Source organism: Plectropomus leopardus, chromosome 14 (assembly GCF_026936395.1).
Source record: "Plectropomus leopardus strain MGB_pleo_1.0 chromosome 14, ASM2693639v1, whole genome shotgun sequence".
Taxonomy (NCBI): domain Eukaryota; kingdom Metazoa; phylum Chordata; class Actinopteri; order Perciformes; family Serranidae; genus Plectropomus; species Plectropomus leopardus.
Window position 1 is genome coordinate 32,410,754 of NC_142189.1, and position 20,410 is coordinate 32,431,163.

Sequence of the window (20,410 nt, forward strand, 5' to 3'; positions counted from 1 at the left end):
GCTTGAGAGGATCTGTAGGAAAGAGTGTCAGAAAATCCCCAAATCTTGCTGTGCAACGTTTGTTGCATCATAGCCAGGAATACTGGAGACTGTAATCAGTGCCAAAGGTTCAACTGAGTTCTGACTTAAAGGTCTTAAAATCAATGTCAATTTGACATTGCAATTTTTGCTTTTACTTTTTTCAATATGAACATAAAATACATTTATAAATGTGTATATGTGAAGCATTTTCAGATTTCTCTGATTTCTGTAAAAGTAAATGTAAATGTAGTGCATAAATGAAGCTGTGCCAATCTTAAGATTTGTAAATGAAGTTTGGTGTGAGGGATTTTCAGTGGTCTCTTTTCACAGATGTGTCATAGCAGGGTAATCACAGCTGCAGCTGATAAAAGTAATTATGGGTGTGTTTTATTTAGTCAAGCCAATTAGCATCTGGACCAACAATAACATATGGTGCTTTCTCTGTGACACACCTGAAGCACACTTACTCATTGGCAATTATGTGCACCTGTGTTGTGACATTAGTAACGGCTGCAGTCTATTTACATGAGCCACTTACATTGTATATGCTGATGACTGGCACATTTAAATAGGACAGAGCCATCATTGCTTTCATTAGTTGCACCCGTGCTGTTCTTGCTATAACTAGTCAAAATATGCACAACGAGAAGAGTCTCATGGCTCAAAATACAAATACAGCAAACATGGATGAGCTGCTTAAAGCTGAAAAGAGGAGTTAGAGGTGTTCCCAAGCCTCCAGATAGCTCAAAGAACATAGAGATATACAGTACATTTACATGATGTTTAAAAAAAGTCAAATTATTGTGGTATCCCAACTTTTAAAATACATAACATATTTCTCTGGTTGAAATGGCACTAGGTTGAACTTCTTAAAGTTGGAATAGCACACCTAGGTATGCAGTTGGGGGTTTATTTACTAATGTATGTGCCTCGATCAGACCTGAGCTGGCCTAGGTTTTCTGTGTATGCGCCGCAGTCCTCGGACTGGACTTTGACCTGGAAGTTGAGCATCATAAATTAGTAGAGGAAAACCGAGAAAACAAAAGAGCTAGAAGGAAAGAAAACAAAATGAGGCAAAGGTATCAACATGGCAAGTGGTACAGCAAGAACCACGCACTTTTGTTTCACTGTTTGACATACAGTATAACATGCTCGCCACTTGCTAACGTGTTTGGTATGTGACGTAATAAGTCATCTGAAAGAAGGTCCAACAGCAACTAGCTGAAAGGGGGCATACCTCCACCCACCAAGGCATAATGGCACATGCTTCCATCAATACATCACTTCTCCCACAGTGCTTTTAAACTGGGACAAGGACAGTTGTCCATTTAAATAGTCTAACTGAACATTAACTGTCGCTCTACTTAACTGTGCATGTAAATGTACTGAGTGTAACAAAACCCCAAAACACACTTTAGAAGCTTTTTTTTTGAAGATTTCAATTATTACAACATTCCGATGCTTTAAAGGAATATTGATTGGTACACACTTTGTGCATTATTTTTTGTTTGCACTACATTCATTTTTATTTTTATTTAGAAAGTTTGAGCTGTAAACAACAGGACGTAGAACTCTGTAGCTATAGTGTTGAATTGCATTGAAAATTAGAATGAAAGGCTGCCACTGCTCTCCAACCTCCAACACAGTGTTTGGAATTGATTTCTGCTGAAAACTACTGAACAACTAAACTACTGCAGCCATGTGGCATCATGGTGCATTCATACAGTGTTAGCAAACCTCCTTTAGGGATGGGCGATATTACCTCATGTGTTATGTGACAGTCAAAATCTCCACAAATAGAGATTTGGCAATGATATTTTCAGCACAGGGGCTATTCCGGGCAGGCTTTGTAGCAAATCAGGGCTGAGTTCGTGCATGATTTCTTCATTCTCTTGTGATGTTGCAGATCCAGCTAATTCACAAGGTAAATGATTCATCGTGGAGTCCAAGTGAGCATTTGTGCTAAATTTGAAAAAACTCCCTCAAGGTGTTCTTGAGATCCCACGTATGGAATCTCAAGAATGAGGCACTGGAGGTCACAGTTACCTTGACCTTTGAATGACGACCATCAAAATCTAAGCAGTTCATTGCTGAGTCCAAGTAGACGTTTGTGCCAAATTTGGAGAAAGTCCTCAAGGCATTTTGAAGATATTATGTTCACGAGAATGGGAGAGAAGAGGACCTTTGATCCATGACCTCCAAAATCTATTAATTAATTGTTCAGTCCAAGTGGATGCATGTGCTGAATTTGTACCCCTAGTGTTTTTAAGAAATTGTGTATGTGTCAGGAATTTCTTAACCTGAAGAATGTTGTATAGAAATGTTGGTAAATTATTTTTTAAAAATTGCATCATGGCTATGTGATTGTGACTGTCTCCTCTTAAAGCCCCACAAATCTGAATTTACACTAAGAGGCTTACTTTTGGACTATTTATGGTCTAAATAATGTCAAATGAAAATGGCATTAAACAGTGCAGACAACAGCTTAGCGAGTGTCTGACTTAACTGTCGGACATCCCACCCTTTGTTCTGCTGCTGCTGTGACTTGAGCTCACTTTACTTATTTTCCATATTTTGTGTCTTTCAGGGTGTGAGGAATACTCTGGCAGGAGAGGAGTCCCAAGTGGAACTTCTCAAGGCTCAGCTGAAGGAGCTCTTCAGGTTTTCAGAGGACTCACGCCACCTTTCTGACGATGTCCTGGCTGTTGTCAAAGAACATCAGAGGTATGTGACTGTAAGCTAAAAACCCAGAGACTCAAAACCAGGGATTAAACCAGAGATACTTCGCCAATTTTGAACCAGCTTTGTGTCATAACAATGGGGGTCATATGTGTAAATGAATTGTGGTAAACTTCCCTTCATTTTACCAGTGCTTAGATCTCCCCGCCTAGCATACTTTAAATGGCTCTGGGGCTGATGCTGGAACTACAGATTTTACTTCCGCATTAGGACACAAGGAGTATAGAAGTGGGTTGAGAGAGAGACCCGCCCTCTCTAACTCTCTTTGCAGCTGAAGCAGTTACGTGACTCTCCCTCCAGCTACATTACTCACCCACAAAAGCTACACATCAGTCCGCAAGCTCCTTGGCTCAGAAGCAGAAGTCCAGAGAGATGCTAAGTTAGCAATTAGCTAGTTATGAAGTATTATGAGGCGGTTAAGGTTAGGGTAATGGAAATGGAAATGGAAATGGAAATGGGAAGGCTACATCTTGTTACTTATGCCAATGCTAAGTCAGCATTGAGCTAGCAATGCCTTTAACTTGCAGCAAAAGGCCGAGGCTGGAATTGAACATGCAGCCGCTGTGGCAAGGACACAGCCTCTGTACATGGACACCAATTTCAAAAGTATCTGTGTCTGCTGCAGAGACAGCCTAGTTTTATGTAAAGACCATTTTTCTACTAGTGAAAAGAACTAATTCTTTATGAGGTTTTTTTAAATATTCACAGCAGACATTTTTAACACCTTCAGTATTAATAGCATTGTAAGGAAACATATTGGACCATAATTGGCTTCCAAACTAGTTGTGATGTCATAAATCCTGCAGATGTGCATTGTTCAAGATTCAAGATGAGCACAAAGAATAGTTTCCCCTTGGCAGATGAATGTGAAAAACATCATTCTGCTGAGTGAAGCTCAAACAGCACAGCAAAGAACAATAACCAGAACACATTTTTACTGGAGGGGACTTTAATATTTGCATCTCTATAACAAACTGCACTCACACTCTGACAGACCTTAATGGTGCCCATGAAAAATGCTCCCTTTGTCAGGAGGAAATTGGGACCAAGCATGAATTAATCTGAAATAGCAGAAACAAACAACATAAATAAATTGCTTTACTTTTTCTAGTTTTCTTATAAACAAAGTTAACTTTACTTTCACTGTTTCTCACAAAAACACACATAATTGCTTACCTGTAAAACATTGGGATAACAGTTTTTAAACCTGGATTGTTTATATTGATATTAACACAATTAAAGCATACTGTCTCATTTCATAGCTTAACAGTACACTAAAATATGTTTTTGAAAACATTTGAGTCGAGAAATAGGCAATGCAGTAACAGAATCCTGAGCATTTGGTGTAGCACCTTTGGAACTAAAAGTAACACATACCGACAGGTACCTAGACCCTAGATCTGTTTAGCATTTCCACCGCAGACAGTGCTCTCCATGTGGGCGAGGTCGCTCTGTCCAGCGGCACTCACTGTATTTCATTGTTCACTGGTGATGTAGAGTGAAGCCTACAGAATGGGGGTGCATGATGACTTTTTCAGAACAAAAAAGAGCAGGCTGGGTTTAAGAGTCCCTCTTAAAGGGATGTTATAAATGGCGGGTTTGTGCAGTGACTCCTTGTCAGGCAAGAGCAGGTAATTAGTGCCGCTGGAGCACACAGCAACGATGCTCTGTCAAGTTTTGAATATACTTTATTTCAAACACTTAAAAACCCTATGCTCTTGTTTTCACCCTCTGAGTCTGTGTCATCATGGCAAAATGTGGTCCTGGAGACACCTATTATAGTGAAAACTACCACAGAAGTCGTTTTGAGGACTCTTCCAGATGTCTGTCCGTTTGTCTGCTGTGGACAATTTTTGTCTACACAATAGCAACACCTGGCGTAGATGTTAAAAAACATACTGTAATTCCCCATAGTATCTCTGCCTGCTGGCTGCCAGCTATTTACGGTCCTGTAACTTCTCCCTCCACCACCAGGTGTTGCTATGTCTTTCAGCTCAGCTGCCTGTTTGTGGCACCACTGACTGAGTGGTGGTGCGTGTTGTACACTACATACAGTGAGTTTAATAGGAAGAGGAGTACCTGTATTTATAACGGTATTGAAAAAAATGCCATTCAGATTTCTAAATACCCGTTATACCATTATACTGTGATATCGCCCAAGCATATTTACAAACTTTACAGCTGTGTAGTTGAGATCAAAATGAAGGCTGAGTTCGGAGGTGAAACTTTTATTTGTTTTGTTTAGTTTTTGAGGTTGGAGGTAATGAGAAAAAGAGAAAAGTGAGGGACGGACACTCGGCTTTGTCTCCCCCTGCTCTCTGTGATCACCATCACTGTTTTAATGCAGATGTATTAAGGCTGAAGTTGCCTTCATTTAGATGTTTTTTTTTCTGTCTCTGCTGTCATGACAATGGAGGGTGGCTCATAAATACTAAATTCCCCAATAGTCCACTTGTTACCAAGCTCCCAACAAAATGATTTTTAGTTTAGGACATTGTCAGGCAAATAAACACATATATAGTGACATCAGCTGTGCTATAGATTGGCAACTTTTTACATTTAAATTAGGGATAGCAGAGAAGTGAGAAACAACAAAAAGTTGTCATATTCAACCTCAACCATAAAGCATCTGTTACCATCTTAATGAGCTATAAACACGCAGCACAGCTTTTAGGACAATAAATGTCAGCAACACAACTCTAAACTATATTGTGAATGTGGGTGTTAAAAACACGACAGAGCCATGACTCAGTCATGACTGAGACCAGAGCAACGACGCAGAGCACGATGCAGCTGCATACTGTCTGCATTAAGCGTTATTTTAGCGCAGGGATACTCAACTCTCTTTGCTCTGGGGCGACTTTTGCAAAATGACAAGAGGATCTTAGGACGTTTCTAGGACTTAAGCAAATTTCTAGAAATTAGGACATAACTGGGATTTCATGACATTTCTAGGATTTTTGGACATTTCCCGTTTTTTCAGGACATTTGTGCAATTTTAGGACTTTCTAAGATTTTAAGAAATTGTTAATATTTTATGACATTTCTAGGATTTTAGGACATTGAAGGATTTTAAGAAATTGTTAATATTTTATGACATTTCTAGGATTTTAAGACATTTCTCAGGTTTGAGGGCCTTTCAAAAATTTTTGGAAATTTTTAGGATTTTAGGACATATCTGTGATTTTAGTACATTGTTCAGATTTTCAGACATTCCTAAGATTTTAGGATTTTTCTGGGATTTTAGCACATTTCTAGAATTTTAGGATATTTGTGGAATTTTAGAACATATGTAGGATTTTCGGCCATTTTTAGGATTTCAGGATGTTTCTAGGATTTTAGGACATTAGGGGCTTAACTAGGACCTCTGTCAATATGTGTGGGGGATCCTCTTCTGTCACTATTTTTGATCAACTAGCTCTCTGTTGATGCTGTTTTATGCACTCTGGCTCCTTATGTATACTGAAAGTACAAAAACAATTCCCAGTGTCAATCACTTCATTTTTATTGTGAATTAGAAAATGACTGGGGGTCCACCAATCTGGCACCCTGTCAGGGGCCAGATTTGGCCCACGGGTCGTGTGTTGAGTGTAACTGTTTTAGACTTTTAATATTTTTGATTTAAAAAGGTTTGATGCTCAACCAAAACTATTTATTTTCTTTGTGTGACATGATTTAAAGAGAACCTAATGAAACCTGTGAGGAAACATGTTCACATTCTTAAACTTTTATGTAATAAATGCAACTGTGAAAAATATTTATGCACAACTCTCACCGTGCTGTGTTTTACTTTTCTTTTTCTTGGGAAATATTATTTTTACATAACCTTACTATAATAAGTAATATACTACATGCACCAATCAGAATGACAGGCTTGCAGGTCAGTTTGGAAATTCTCTTGTTAAAGTTGTCTGTTGTAAATGTGTGTGTGCTCTTGTTGCAGTGTGAAGTGCAGAGCGACTAGGCTGTGTTCGGAGTCAGAGTCCGGCCTGAGAAACATCCTGCAGGACCCGCTGCTGGTCTACGCACAGTGGAGTCACATGGTCTCTCAGGTTCTGGAGGCTTCTGCTGAGGTCACTGACTTCTCCCACATTGCCATGTTGGTGCAGAACATAGAGGTAAAACACATATTTGCTTAAAGCAGCTATAAATGATAGTTTTATAACAACAATGTATCAAATGACAGTGTGTAATGTGAGAGGTGTGGCTAGCGATGATGAACCTACAGAAAATAATCAGCTGAATCTGCAGCTCCCCTCAGCTTTATAGAGATTTATAATGACTTTCAGCTTATTGTTTATCTGTCTGACTGCAACCTTAGTGTTTTGGTTCACTCTCAGTGAGTGGAGCATTGAGGAGCTAAAGAAAACCAAACACAGAGCTAACAGAGAGAAAGAAATTGGACTTACATTAATCAAGCGGACACAAATATGGCTCCTAATAAATGATCATTCTATTCAGTAACTGCTGAATGTGGAAATAAGCAACTGTTGCAGGAGTTTTCTAAAATACATTGTATAGATATCCATACAGAGACACTCATACAGCAGTTATTCCTCTCAGTCATCACTTATAACCCACTAGAGGTGTGTGGCAGTGTATATACCTGAAAAGACTCTGCCTGGATTTTCTGATTTTGTTCCAACAAGAGCGCTCAGTTGTGGTCTACATTAAAATGTAGCAAGTCTTTATTGAAATGTAACAAGCATCCAAGAGGAAACTGCAGACACAGCGGCAGGAAAAAAAGGGAAATAAAACGAGGCAAAACACCAAACGTACAAAGCTCATTCCCAAATGAGAACAAATCTGAGGCTGGCTTTTACTTTCATTTTCACTAGTGAACGTATTAAAAAACAGTCACTGACAACTCCTGCATATTATACCTTCAAATGGTGACAATATGTCAACGTTGTGTTCAGAACTTGATTCCTCTGCCCCAGGCAGGCAAAGAATTAAATAATTGCAGGTTTAAGAAACAAATTGATAGTTTTCTCACATTTGTGGGGAAAGATTTTCATGAACTTGAACACTGGTTAGTTCAAATGGTTGGACCAAGAAAAAAAAGATCCATCGTCTCCTTTCAGGTCCTCTCTGTTTTGTGTTCAGACTAGAGCTCTAATTCTTTGCCCAAACCTGATATGGCCTGATCTGACCCTTTCTCAGTAAAACTGTTGTGAACTGTCTCATGCTTAATTGCCACTCTAGTGAGAGTTTTTTTTAACTGAACCAAGAGGAAACGACAGAGAAAGAGGGGGGGGAGAGAGGTGATGGGACAAGGGAACATGTGGAGAACCAGCAGGAGAAAAAGAGAGAGAGAGGAAGGGACAGATAGAGGGACACAGAGGGACAGAAAACATTTGCTTCTGCCTCCCCAGGAGTGGGGAGCTGACTGAAGGGAATACCTTGAATACACAAGAAGTGGCACGCTGCTGAGAAGTCAGGGTTGACAAAATAAAATATCGCTGTCAAAATAAAAGCTCCCAAAAATAAGAATTTATACAGAAACACATATATATGGGGGGACCATTAACAAAAGGGGAAGAAGTGGACTTTGGTTGAAATATAAATCTGTTACATGAACACATGGGCTATATGAGATAAATAATTACAAGTCATTTAGATGGGCAAGTGACTCATTCAACGGACAGTTTTGCTGATGTCATCCAGCATCATTACAGACCGGTGAGGGAAAAATCTAAAACTACTGTACAGTTAGAGCTAGTGTGTAATAAGAAGATAACAAGAAAGAGGCTTATTGTACAGTAATATCAGAGGTGCTCACTTTGTTTCACTCACTTTTTAATGGGGAGCTGCTGGAATATATAACATCCCTCTGTGATTGATAGGAGAAAATCACCACAGCCATGGCTTTGGTTCATAATTAAGAGCTGAGTTTATCAGTAATTCAGCCTTTAAGTCCTGCTAAAACTACAGGGCTGGATGCATGAAACTGTAGAATTATAACTAAAACAATGTCTATGCATAAGACATTTGCATACAGTTATAAAAAAAAATCAGATTCATAACGCAGCATGTACATCTGATTATGCTGTATATCTCGATCACTGTGGAGCTGGGTGATCGAGCGCAAGCCTCATTTTCACTCCCACAGCGGCCCAGAAATGGGTGTAGAAACAACCTTTAACATGTGTTTGCATATGAAAAAAGACAACAATTTCACCATCTGTTTCTCCTCAGCGAGGTTCTCCAACAGAGCTGCTGTCATTTCACACGGCTGTGAATATTTGAAGCATCTGTACCATAATTTCATCATGTTTCTGCAAACCACCACTGTGGTAAAATCTCAATCATCATTATTGATCGTTAGAAGGGTGATCAATAATTCATTCAGAGTGCTCGTGTTGAAACAGACTTTACAAAGTGCTTCACATTAAAAGACCAGTAACGGGGAGATGATGCTTAAATGTATGTAAATAAAAATGATGGAATTCCTCACTCATAAATAATTTAAAATTAATTTTACAAATGTGTCTTTGATTTACATTCTGCAGAACGCTGTGCAGCCTACAAAAATAAGAACACAACAACCAAGAAGCAGTGTTACCTATCTCTCAACTTGTATTTAACCACCTCAGAATTTCCCCCACAGCTGTCTCAGCTGATACTAATACAATGCACATTCATGCATCATTTACACATCTGGTGTTTTGTCCTCACCACAGACTGACTGACAGCTTCCATAGCAGCCTGAATAAAATACAAAAGAGTTCATTGGAAAAGTTTCTAGTGCACATAATAGAGCTGAAGTCTCGAATCTGTGATCTAAATTACAAACCCACCCTCTCTCCACTCACTGTGAACTCTCTAAATTACACAGAATACTGAATGCCAGTGTGGTTGCCCCAATCTTTATATTTCTCTCAGATACATATTTTATGAAACTATGAGAGCTTTCTAGCAGACACACAGACAGACAAAGCTAAAGCATCTGATAATGTGTCTAATGTGGGAGAACTTTAACATGAGTCATTATCACAAATATACTAAATATATTTCCCCCTGACAAAGTTGTTTCAGTTGTTTTTCAGCTCAGTGTTTGTCACGTTAGAGACACAGTGGAGAGAGTCCATACCTGGTCAGCCTCAGTTTTCTGTCTCACGCTACTGTTCCACCTCATCGTCATCGATTTTGCAAATATCAGTATCCAGGCCTGGAAAAGTTTTGGAAAACGAAATATACCCTGAAATTTTTGGAAAAGTAATGTTATTTTGTTTCACAAACCTTTATGACAACATGTTCAAGGACTGTCAGAAATGTGAAAATCCAAGGATAACATCTGTTTTTAATGTTTCTGGTTGTGATTTGTGTAAGTTTTGGGGATTTTTAAAGTTTTCTTTAAAAGTCACTAAAATGTTTAAAAGGAAAAGAACTCCAAAATTTTTGTGTTTAATAATCAACAAAAACATTTTTTTATATATTAAAAAAATAAGGGGGGAAAAGCAATTTTTTTTCCCTCTAAATTTGGTCAAAACCTTTTTAAGGAAAAAAAGGGGGAAATGTTTTTTCAAGAAGAAAATGCCTTCCAAACAAATCTGTAGTGACGTAAAAATAACCTACGGAATAACCTCCAGAATTAAAAAAAAAAAAGTCCCTCCCCCAGTGCTTGACAGTGATTTGACATGCCTCCCCGTCTTTGCACCCTCTCCACTCTAATAAATAAGAAACAGTCCCTACGTTATATATACATATGAAGTTCTCATCATGTTTAGAATTAATTGTTTTTTAATATAATAAAGATAAAACTATTATACAGTAATAAGAAAGAACTGATGAGTATCGTTGGTCATTTTAGAGAAAGTACTGTATGTTGCCTCAAAGTCCTGATATTTATTGGGTTAAGATGTGATTGAACCCTGCTTCTAAAAACAACATCAGAAAGATTTGTAACTCTCCAATTTCAAGTCTAAAATACATTTCAGAGTCGAAGCTCGTGTAAGAGTTGCATCACTGTGACAGCACACACTACGTATGAAGTTCTGTACTGAGAGATTCTCTGAAGTTGAACCTAAATCATGTGAGAGTAACTGGAGTTAATTATGAATTGAAAGTAAATTTTTATATGTGTGCACTCCCTGGGCAGCAGCGTCGAATAAAAGTTTGAAAACAACAAACTTCACATAGTCTTCATTTCTGCCCTTTCCTGCAGCGTCTGCTGAGGGACAGCGTGCAGCTGCAGGAGCGTCTCAGTCTGCTGCAGATGAAGGGGGACCTGCTGGACTCTGTGTTCGGTGCCGACAGGGCCGACAGCCTGCAGGGCGAGCTGAGCGCTGCCATCAGGAACAGAGAGCTGCTGCACACTCAGCTGCTGCAGAGGAAGAGCCGGCTACAGGTGCTTACACCACACTACTGTCAGTCATCTGCCTTTACAATGTAAAAGAGAACAATGTAAAAGAGCTGTTTTTCATATCATATAATGTTTGAATTGTTTATGCAGTGGATATCTAGTTGAGTAAATATCAAGCTGTGTCAGTCAGCATAGACCCCCATGTTTAAATGCTCAAGTTTGCATATACATGTTTACAGCCTGGTACAAAAAAAGGCTTTGTCTCCAAAGCTTATTTAAAAATTCATGACAACTGTACATGGTGAAGTTTCATAAAGTCACCTGTTCACATTTGAATAAGCTCAACCCTTAGGGACTGTTTGGCACATTTTACACACTTGTCATTCTTCATTTTCTGATCATTTTGGTTTTGTTCATGCATATGGCATAACTTTTTGGGCAGATTGTGTGTCTTTGTTTAATCTGTGAATTTCCAGCTCAGCTCCTACAATAAGTCTAAAATACACTGTGGAGACTAAATTGTTCCATTCAGGCTGTCAAGTGCAAAAAATGCTCCTCAGTACTCATTCAAACTGACATTTTTAATCCCACAGCCATCAAAGCATAAAAATGCATTTATTTATTTATGGGTGTCATTCTGGGGCTTTGCCTTGAAATTTATAATTTTTACCATTTTCCACCTGATGACCTCATTTTTTTTCTATATTTGGCATATGAAAAAATTAGCTATTTCCACTAGGTGCATTGTCACAATCATTGCAATCAATGTTCAATGTTGCTGCATGAAGTATATTGAAATAGAATTTTTTTTTAAATCAAAAAGCATAGTGGCATTATGACAGAAACCTGGCATTTAAGGGATTAATACTGATTTTTAGGATTAGGACTGATGTTGATTAAAAAAATTCAACTCAGTGAAAGAAGAAAGTCATATCAATGTATAATATTTTTGCAGCCTGATTTTGAAAAGTGCATTTTGTGCACAGAGCGGAATGAGTGTGAGTATTTAACACTGCACAAAAAATAATAATTTATAAAAATCAGTGCTGCAAATTAATGACACACCCTAGGCTGTGATAATCAAAAACATGTAGCATGTAGTAAATTGAAAGTAATTTTTTTGGTGTATATTTTTGTTTTTTTCTTAAAAACAGTGGGATTATGACAAAACCCTGGCATTCAAAGTCAAATTCTGAAAATTAATAAATATTTTTTATTTATGATTAGGACTGATGTTGGTTAAAAAAATCAACTCGATGAAAGTAGAAAATCATAATGTATTTTAATTCTAAAGCTAGAACTTGAAAAGCACTCTTTGTGTGCAGAGCAATATGAGTGTGTGTAATATTAAAGAGGGCCCTAAGGGTTAATTAAAGGGTGAATTTTTATAAACACACCAATTTGCGTTATCAAGGCTTAAAGTTACGCATATTTAAGGGCATGCCCACCTTGAGTGAGAGGTGGGTGCTGTTCGTTGAGAAGTCGTTTCCATAGTGACAACGTTAGTTGGGTAACGTAAATGTGGCGTAATTCCAGATTCAATTCAAAGAAATGTTGCGTTTATCAACAGCAATTTAACAGACTCATGTGTTTGCCTAATCAGAGTAACCGTCTCAAAACTGATTTTCACTAGAAATAGTTCATTAAACCTCAGAGATTATTAGTTATTTTAGAATCCATTTGTTAAGTTCTCACCCCACAATGTGGAATCATTATTTCTCCTAAAGTGAATAATGGCAGGTAGGATTGAAAACACCACACCTCTTCTAGTTTTTCACACATTCCATTTGCCTTTGTCATCTTCATTGTAGGGAGGTAAAACACACACACGCCCGCACGCAGGCTCAGTAATTCCATCCTGGGTGTTATTGTCCTTGTAAGATAAAGTTGCCACATTATCCACAATCCAGAAGCCCTCAGCGCCATATGCAGGCCGCACTTTATCATGGAGGAGATGAAAACAAAGAGGACAAACTCCGGTTTCACCATTCAGTCCAGACCTGAGTGTCTGTGTACCAACACACCTGATGATTCCTTGTTCCCTCTCTCAGGGCTTAATCTCAAGAACCAAGGACTTCGGTGACGCCTATGAGTTGATTCGCTCCAAGCTGGCCACTCTGCGGGACCAGCTGGTGGCAGCCGACGGCCTCCAGCCCGACATCCTGGCCAAGAAAAGCCAGTCAGACCAGTTCAGGGTGAGTTTAATCCCAGACTAGACTGGCGCCAAGCCGAAGTGAGCCAGCACGCGTGCTGGAACACGGGCAGATCAGAGCCTCGGGCAGATTAAAGCGATGAATTTGGATCGAGTGACATGTTCACGTCTCTGTCACAGCAGATAACCACAAAGCAGATCCTCAAGTGTCGACTTAATCAGATTCAGTAAATAACGCGAGTGTTTAACCCTTTAAAACCTGCATTCAGACACCTTTCACAGGTATTTAACCCTTTGAAGTCTGATCACATTGTTTTGCTTTATCCTGAAAACACTGGGGGAAAGGCAGTTTGCAACTTGGCCAAAATAACCTATATTATACAAGCTTAATGTTCTCTCTTTTTTTGGTTTTGTTTTGTTTTTTTAATTCCCTTTTAATGTAACTGTATCCTTTGTCGTGTTGCACTGTAATTTTTCATGTAATATGTTAATGAGTATTAAAAAAATAATGAAAAACGCACAACAAAATAATTTAAGTTAAATAGTATGTATATATACAGTTTGGAAAAGTTATATATTTAATTGGATTTGATTTTAAAAAAATAGATTGTAACTACTTAAAAAAAAGAAAATAGTATGCAACTTGGCAAAAAAAATACTTAGCACGTTGCAAGAAATTAGTAGATTTAGGATTTTTTTTCGAAAAGGTTGGGGAAAAATTTTCAGAAAGCTATATTTATAATGATCGTAATTTTATATTTAGAATTATATTACAATTATTATTTTTAAGCAATTAAAAAAAAAGTTTTTCATTTCTGTTTTTTACTTTGTTTTGCTAATTTTCATGTTCTTTTTTTGGGGGGTCAACTTATTTTAATTTTGAGTTATTTCTTGTTTTTTTTACAATATTTTTAATATTCTTTTTATTTTTTAGGGCAAAACAATACATGAACCATTCATCAAAAAACACAGAAAAAACAACTGGGCTCACAGATACTATAAATGAAAGAGACTCAGGCACTACACACTAACACAAAAAGACAAAGGAAGGAAAAAAAGGTGACAAAACCTGTTAATCCCCTGCTTCATAAACCCTGCTGTAAGAATAGTGGAAATATTCAATCCAATAAAGCGCATAAAAGGCTCCCATGCTCTAAGGAAAACTTTGTCTCTCAAAAGCAGGCTGCATGTCAAATAATCCAAAGAAATATATAATAAGTATGACTTTATGTCACTGTGGTTGAGCTAGAGCTCGGTCTGTTCTCCAGTTCAGGAGTACATACTTAAACAGATTGTTAGTATTTTGTAAAGTTTGGGTCATTTCTTCCTAAATTGCTTATTGCCTTCTTCCAATGTTTTTGAAATAAATCAAATCAATGTGTTTAGGGTTCAAAGGGTTAATGTGTAATAACAAACAACAATTATGATGCAGTGTTTCTGATTTGCTACATATCCAGTCCACTGTACACATCCATCATTTGTGAGAGCTCGCTGTGGTGATGTGATGTGTTCTGCTACCTTCAGGCAGTCATTGGTTTCACTTCATTACAGCTGAGAATAAGAATCAGACTGTGGAGCCTTCAAACTTGTGTCTGCTCTTAGTGCTGACAAAGTGATCGATTTATTTATTATAAAAGATGCTGCTACAATGTCATACCGAACACTGTATAATAAAGTATCCATAGATGAGATATACTTTTTAAAATGATGATAGATGGTACCTGAACTGAGTTTGCACCAAACCCACATTGTTGTATTGTTGTATCATTTCCCATGACACACTGTCCCACTGTGTGTCCTGTGTGTCCTCAGGTGATCCAGAAGGACCTTGAGGACTGTGAAGCCCACATCACAGCGATGGAGACTCTGGTTTCGTCCAGTCAGAGCAACAGGACTCAGTTTGAGAGGCTTTACACTGACTGGAAACATCTGCACAAGGCAACCAGGGTAAGACTGGAGAGTGCTGTAGAATGCATACAGTTATCAGAATCACTGAGCCCACAGTCAAAGCTGCACCAGTCCATGTTTTTATATTACATACCTACATATATCACATTTTATATGACATTTTTATATCAATGACGTCTATTTCTTGCATGCCTCCACAGTCAACAAAGAATCCAAAAACTGAAAAAAATCTTAATGAATAGAAGTCATAGGGGTCACATGATGCTATGGCTATGTGCTTGTCAGTAGGAACTGGCTCCCTCATGATGCAGCAGGAGCTACAAGAGCTGTTTTTGAATCTTCAAAAGTTGAGCAGATCCTCTTGAAATTTTGAATCCACAATTCCTCTGTGAAATCGTGGACTATCACCTCCCAGAAATCGTGCGGTGACTGCAAAAGAAATAAAGCTGCTAATGTTTTGAACATCCATCAGCATGCTTCTTGGCATGTTATCACCAGAGGAGAAGTTGCAGAACATCACTCAGTGAAAATGCAGTCATCTCGCAACTGTGTTTTATTGACATTTTGAAATAGCGCTTAAGTGTTCCGGAAATCTGTAATGGAAACCCGCCTACTGTAAAACTTAATGCAACCTCTTCAGACTATCTGCAGTTCCTCAGATGATTCTTTGGTGTTTTAAAGGATTAATTCGGATTGGCACACAAAATCGATGATCGAGGCAGCTGTAGACCAGCAGCTCCCATGTTCAGCTGTGTTACAATGCTGTTTTTGTAAATAGAATCTGTCTTTGAAGAGAGCAGACAGAAGTTTCACTTTGTGTTGAGTCCCCTGTGGAAAAACGGCTGTCTGTTTGGGAAGTACTGAGCATATGACTCATATTCAGACTTGGATTATACTGCACAACGTGTTTGTGAGTTTGTAGATTATGTATGTTATGGTTTTGCTGTTTTTAAACGCAGACCTCTATGACGTCAATACATCAATAATTCTTCTCTGTATTTGGATTCTTCGTTCACTATGAAGGCATGCGAGAAAAACAAAGTTTTCCTCACAAATTCAACATAACACAGGGAGAATAACTGATATACAAATGGTCATTTGGAAGGTGAAGTTTTCCTTTAACAATAGTTTAAATGAGTGGGTGTAGTAGGGCTAAGTGGTGGCTAAATGCACTGTGATGTAGCGACACATAAATTATTAACAACTGTGCAGTTCCTTTCAGCTCTTCTGAGCTTGAAATGTCTTTAGCTCATTGTTTTGATTTTACAGCCCGAAACTTTACCGTTTTGATTCACTTTCAGCACTCTCATCTTGCCTCCAGCAGACGCTGGTCACTTTATGATGCAATAATAGGGATGTAACGAGTCATTCAACTCATGATTTGATGCGATTCACGATACTGGGTTCACCATACGATTTTCTCACGATTTTTTCTAAAATACAAAATGAGACTACAGAAATAAGTATGACTGAAAAATATAATATTTCTGACCTGAGGAGTCTCACATGCCGCCCCACTTTTCGAGCCTTTGCTTCGTCTTATTACGTTGGCGAGCTGGCTGTAGTCTCAGACATGACGTAGGACGTTGAACACATAGTGATGTGGCACATCGAGCAAGCGAAGTCAAAAGCAGGTTACGCCCTCTGCTGTTCAAAAAAAAAGTATCGGGGTTCATTTTTCATTTCACCGATTTGAATCTCATATTTTATTTTGATTCTTAACTACCTCGCGGTGCATCGTTACATTCCTACAAAATAATATTTTAATGTTGTGGCCAAAAAACAAAACAAAAAAAAGATAAATAAATAAATAAAATACTAGTAGCCCACCCCACTAATTTAACATTTTTGGACTTACAATGGATGGTCATTTATAAAGGATCTAAATTGGTGCATAGATATCCTTTTATTATCGTGCACATTCTTCCTTGTCGTCAAAGTCTGGTGCTTATGTAACCCACAATGCAACTCAACCTCTGCCAGTTGGGTTACAGTAGTAACAGCCAATGTATCCAGGAGCCTGTAGCCTGCAGCAAATGAGCAGTGGGTGACAGATTTCTTTAAGATCACTTCTCTCTAACTCCACACCTCCAGATTTTTTTACTTTTCAAACTTGTAGTCTTTAACCGACACCGACCCAAGTGTCATGACTTGAGGACATTTATCAGACTGCACACAGCTCCCTTTTTTACAACTTGTCTCACATACGCAGTAGAACTTACTAACACCTGGAAACACACACTGATGAGTTGCTCTTAAAGGACTGAGCCATTTTTCTCTCACAGCTTCACAGTTACTGTGAGGAGCCTGCAGTATAAATGTAAGCCATCATCACACATGAACACATGTCACTGAAATAGGACTTTGATATGCACAGTGAAATACTATCATGATATTCTTTGTCAATATATGGGTATTTCCTTTGCAATCATCTGGCTAATTTGTTTCCCAAGGTTTTAATTAAAGCGAAAAGATTTGATAATAAGGACAATCTTTTGATCCATAAGGACAGATTCATTCATTCAAAAGAAGAGAAAACACAAAAGCACTAACCTAATGCTGCAATGTAGCAATTACTGGATGTCCTGATCACGTTTTTTGCCCCTGAACCCTATCAGAGTCGTGTAGTATTGATTATCTGTTGATACTGAGTCCCAGTCAGATACTTGTATTTACCTGGATAATGCAGCCGCACAATGCACACTTCACACTTAAAAGTTAACAACAATGTATAGTGTGTATATTGACACTTCAATAGCTCTGCAATGCAATACAATAAAAAATGGCTGCATCCAAACAGTTCTGTAAGGTTTTGGTTTTTTTTTTTTTTTTACAAAAATAATAAAGTAAACAAACTAAAAATACATTTATATGGCTCTTATCACAATTTCGCCAAGTCCAGCATTTGTTTTTTTTTAATCAATTAAAGTAAACAAACTAAATTGCATCTTTCAAAATTACTCTCAAATCTGTGTAGTATCATTATAATAAAAGTACAGAACACTATAAATGAGTAATATAATCACAGTTCTGCTTCACAGTAGTGTAAAAGCTCACAAAGTAAACAAAAAATGAACAACAAAAATTTTAATTCCACAAAAAGCGGTGTAGCAGCTTCAGTTGAACATCAAAAAAAGTTTCTAAATATGGAGTAGCAGCATTACAGTAAAACCTGAATATTTGCTGCAAATTGTGCTCTCCATTTATATCATCTTTGTGACGACAAATGTAAACTAAGGGCACATGCTCAAAATACGGGATCCCAATCAATAAAAAAAATGCGTTAATCTGGCCTAATACCGATCCATTAGATTTTATCCATAGTTATTGGTGCTCTGTTATCATCCTCACGTCTCCCTGAGTGTAATAGTATACATGTAGTTAACAGTAACCTGCTCTGGTTTACATTTTAATGTGCTGAAAATTCAAATTTTCACTCCAAACTTGCACAACAATTAGCTTTGGTGTGTTCTCATGCACAGCATAGAGAGAAGTAACAAAAAAAGACTTAATTTAGTCAAACATATTAATGGTTAATGTCAGCTGATCTGGAGCTCACAGGCTCTTCATCACGTCAGAGATAATAATACCACTTATATACTCACTGCAACCCTGCAGTCATTTACTGACAGCCACCATAGACAGTCTCTTGAATCACACTGGCAACTAAAAAACTAAAATGCACCCAACTTTCATCACTAAATTGAAAACATGTGGCTACATCCCACTGTTGACCTGCTGCAGACGGCAGTGTGTTGGAGGGGGATTACAGAAGCCCGTGTGGAAATTTCAGCGTGCCCGTCTGGCCGGTCTGTGCACACTGCCGTAAACAAAGCCTCCACTTTGCCTGTGAGAACTCACCAAATCTGATTTAATCTAGAGCATACTGCCAGCAAAAGGCTCTGGCTCCATACAAAACAACATGGCACCAACTGCTCATCACTGGAACCTAATCACACTGAAAATGTTTAGTTTTTGTCAAGAGTGGCCGAGGACTCCACAGAACTGCTAGTACAGCATCTGTTACTGTGTCGGAGAGTGAAGTTTGCATTATGACGGCTGTTGCAGATATTGTCAGTGCACTGCATGGATTTCTAAATGTTTTTTGTTGTCTGCAGGTGAAGGTGCGTGAGAGCGAGGAGAGCATCGCAGACCATGAGAGCTTCCATGACAGCCTGCTAAACATAGAGAAGTGGCTGATGATCATGAGGCAGAAGCTGGAGTCCTTCCATGGGCCCTCAGGAGAGTGGAGCATCCAGGGCCGCCGGCAAGAAGCCGAGGTGTGTGTGTGTGTGTGTGTGTGTGTGCGTGTGTGTGTGTGTGTGTGTGTGTGTGTGTGTCTGTGTGTGTCTGTGTGTGTGTGTGTGTGTGTGTGTGTGTGTGTGTGTGTTTTTGCACTTCTGCGCTCACTATCAGCAATTTTTAGAAGACATCAGTTACTTTTAGTTAAAGTTTAGTTTCACAATGGAAATTGGGAAAGAACCTGTTACATTGTACACATTCATAAAAGGACACTCCACATGATGTGTGGAGGTTGTAGTCTCGGTGTTGGGAAATTCTTCGTCCCATTTTGTTGTGTTCATGTGCTCTGAGGTCGTAAAGTGTTAGCACCATGGAAGCTACAGAAAAGATGGGCTGCATTTTAATGTTGAAAGTGTTGAAACATGAGGTTGATAGCCGTGTCCAGTTTATGTATATATATATATATATATATATATATATATATATATATATATATATATATATATATATATATATATATATATTCATTTGTATTGTATTTTATGAATTATATTTTTATATATTTATATACAACAACATACAACATAACATTTACTTTTGCCCGCCATGTTTATGAATCTATGACATCAAGTCAGCACCTCGTGTTATAAAATAACATTACTATCAATGTTATAGTATACTCCCATGGCATGCTTTAGAGTTCAAAGTTTGCTTGCTTGCTGCAGCTAATAGATGCAGATACTAAAATGTGACACTACTAAAAGTAAATGATAACTACTAGGAACAAAGTAACAAAATATATCATTTTTTCAGTTTGTCAGTTGTTGACACTGTTTCCATGCTTTCCACCATTTCTGCTGCCCTGAAAAGTCACACAAATGTCACAACTCGGCAACTCGGGTATCATTGAAATTTCTCAATTTTCCACTCATTACAACATTGGAGGGCGGTTTATGCGCTCGTAACTCGTAAATGCGATATTTCCGAGGGGCACATGAAGGCTGCGTAATTGTTTGAGTTTAAACATCACCGTCTCCACCTGC

General features: G+C 38.2%; 1 protein-coding gene across 1 annotated transcript in view; it reads left to right on the top strand.

The window, feature by feature from the left end:
* syne3 (spectrin repeat containing, nuclear envelope family member 3) overlaps positions 1–20,410 on the top strand; it is a 64,498-nt gene that overhangs the window by 15,475 nt on the left and 28,613 nt on the right. The window contains exons 7-12 of the mRNA XM_042500605.2: positions 2,609–2,745; positions 6,704–6,878; positions 10,928–11,110; positions 13,117–13,260; positions 15,030–15,164; positions 19,244–19,405. Of these exons, the coding sequence (XP_042356539.2) occupies positions 2,609–2,745; positions 6,704–6,878; positions 10,928–11,110; positions 13,117–13,260; positions 15,030–15,164; positions 19,244–19,405 (936 nt within the window). The remainder of the gene's footprint in view (positions 1–2,608; positions 2,746–6,703; positions 6,879–10,927; positions 11,111–13,116; positions 13,261–15,029; positions 15,165–19,243; positions 19,406–20,410) is intronic.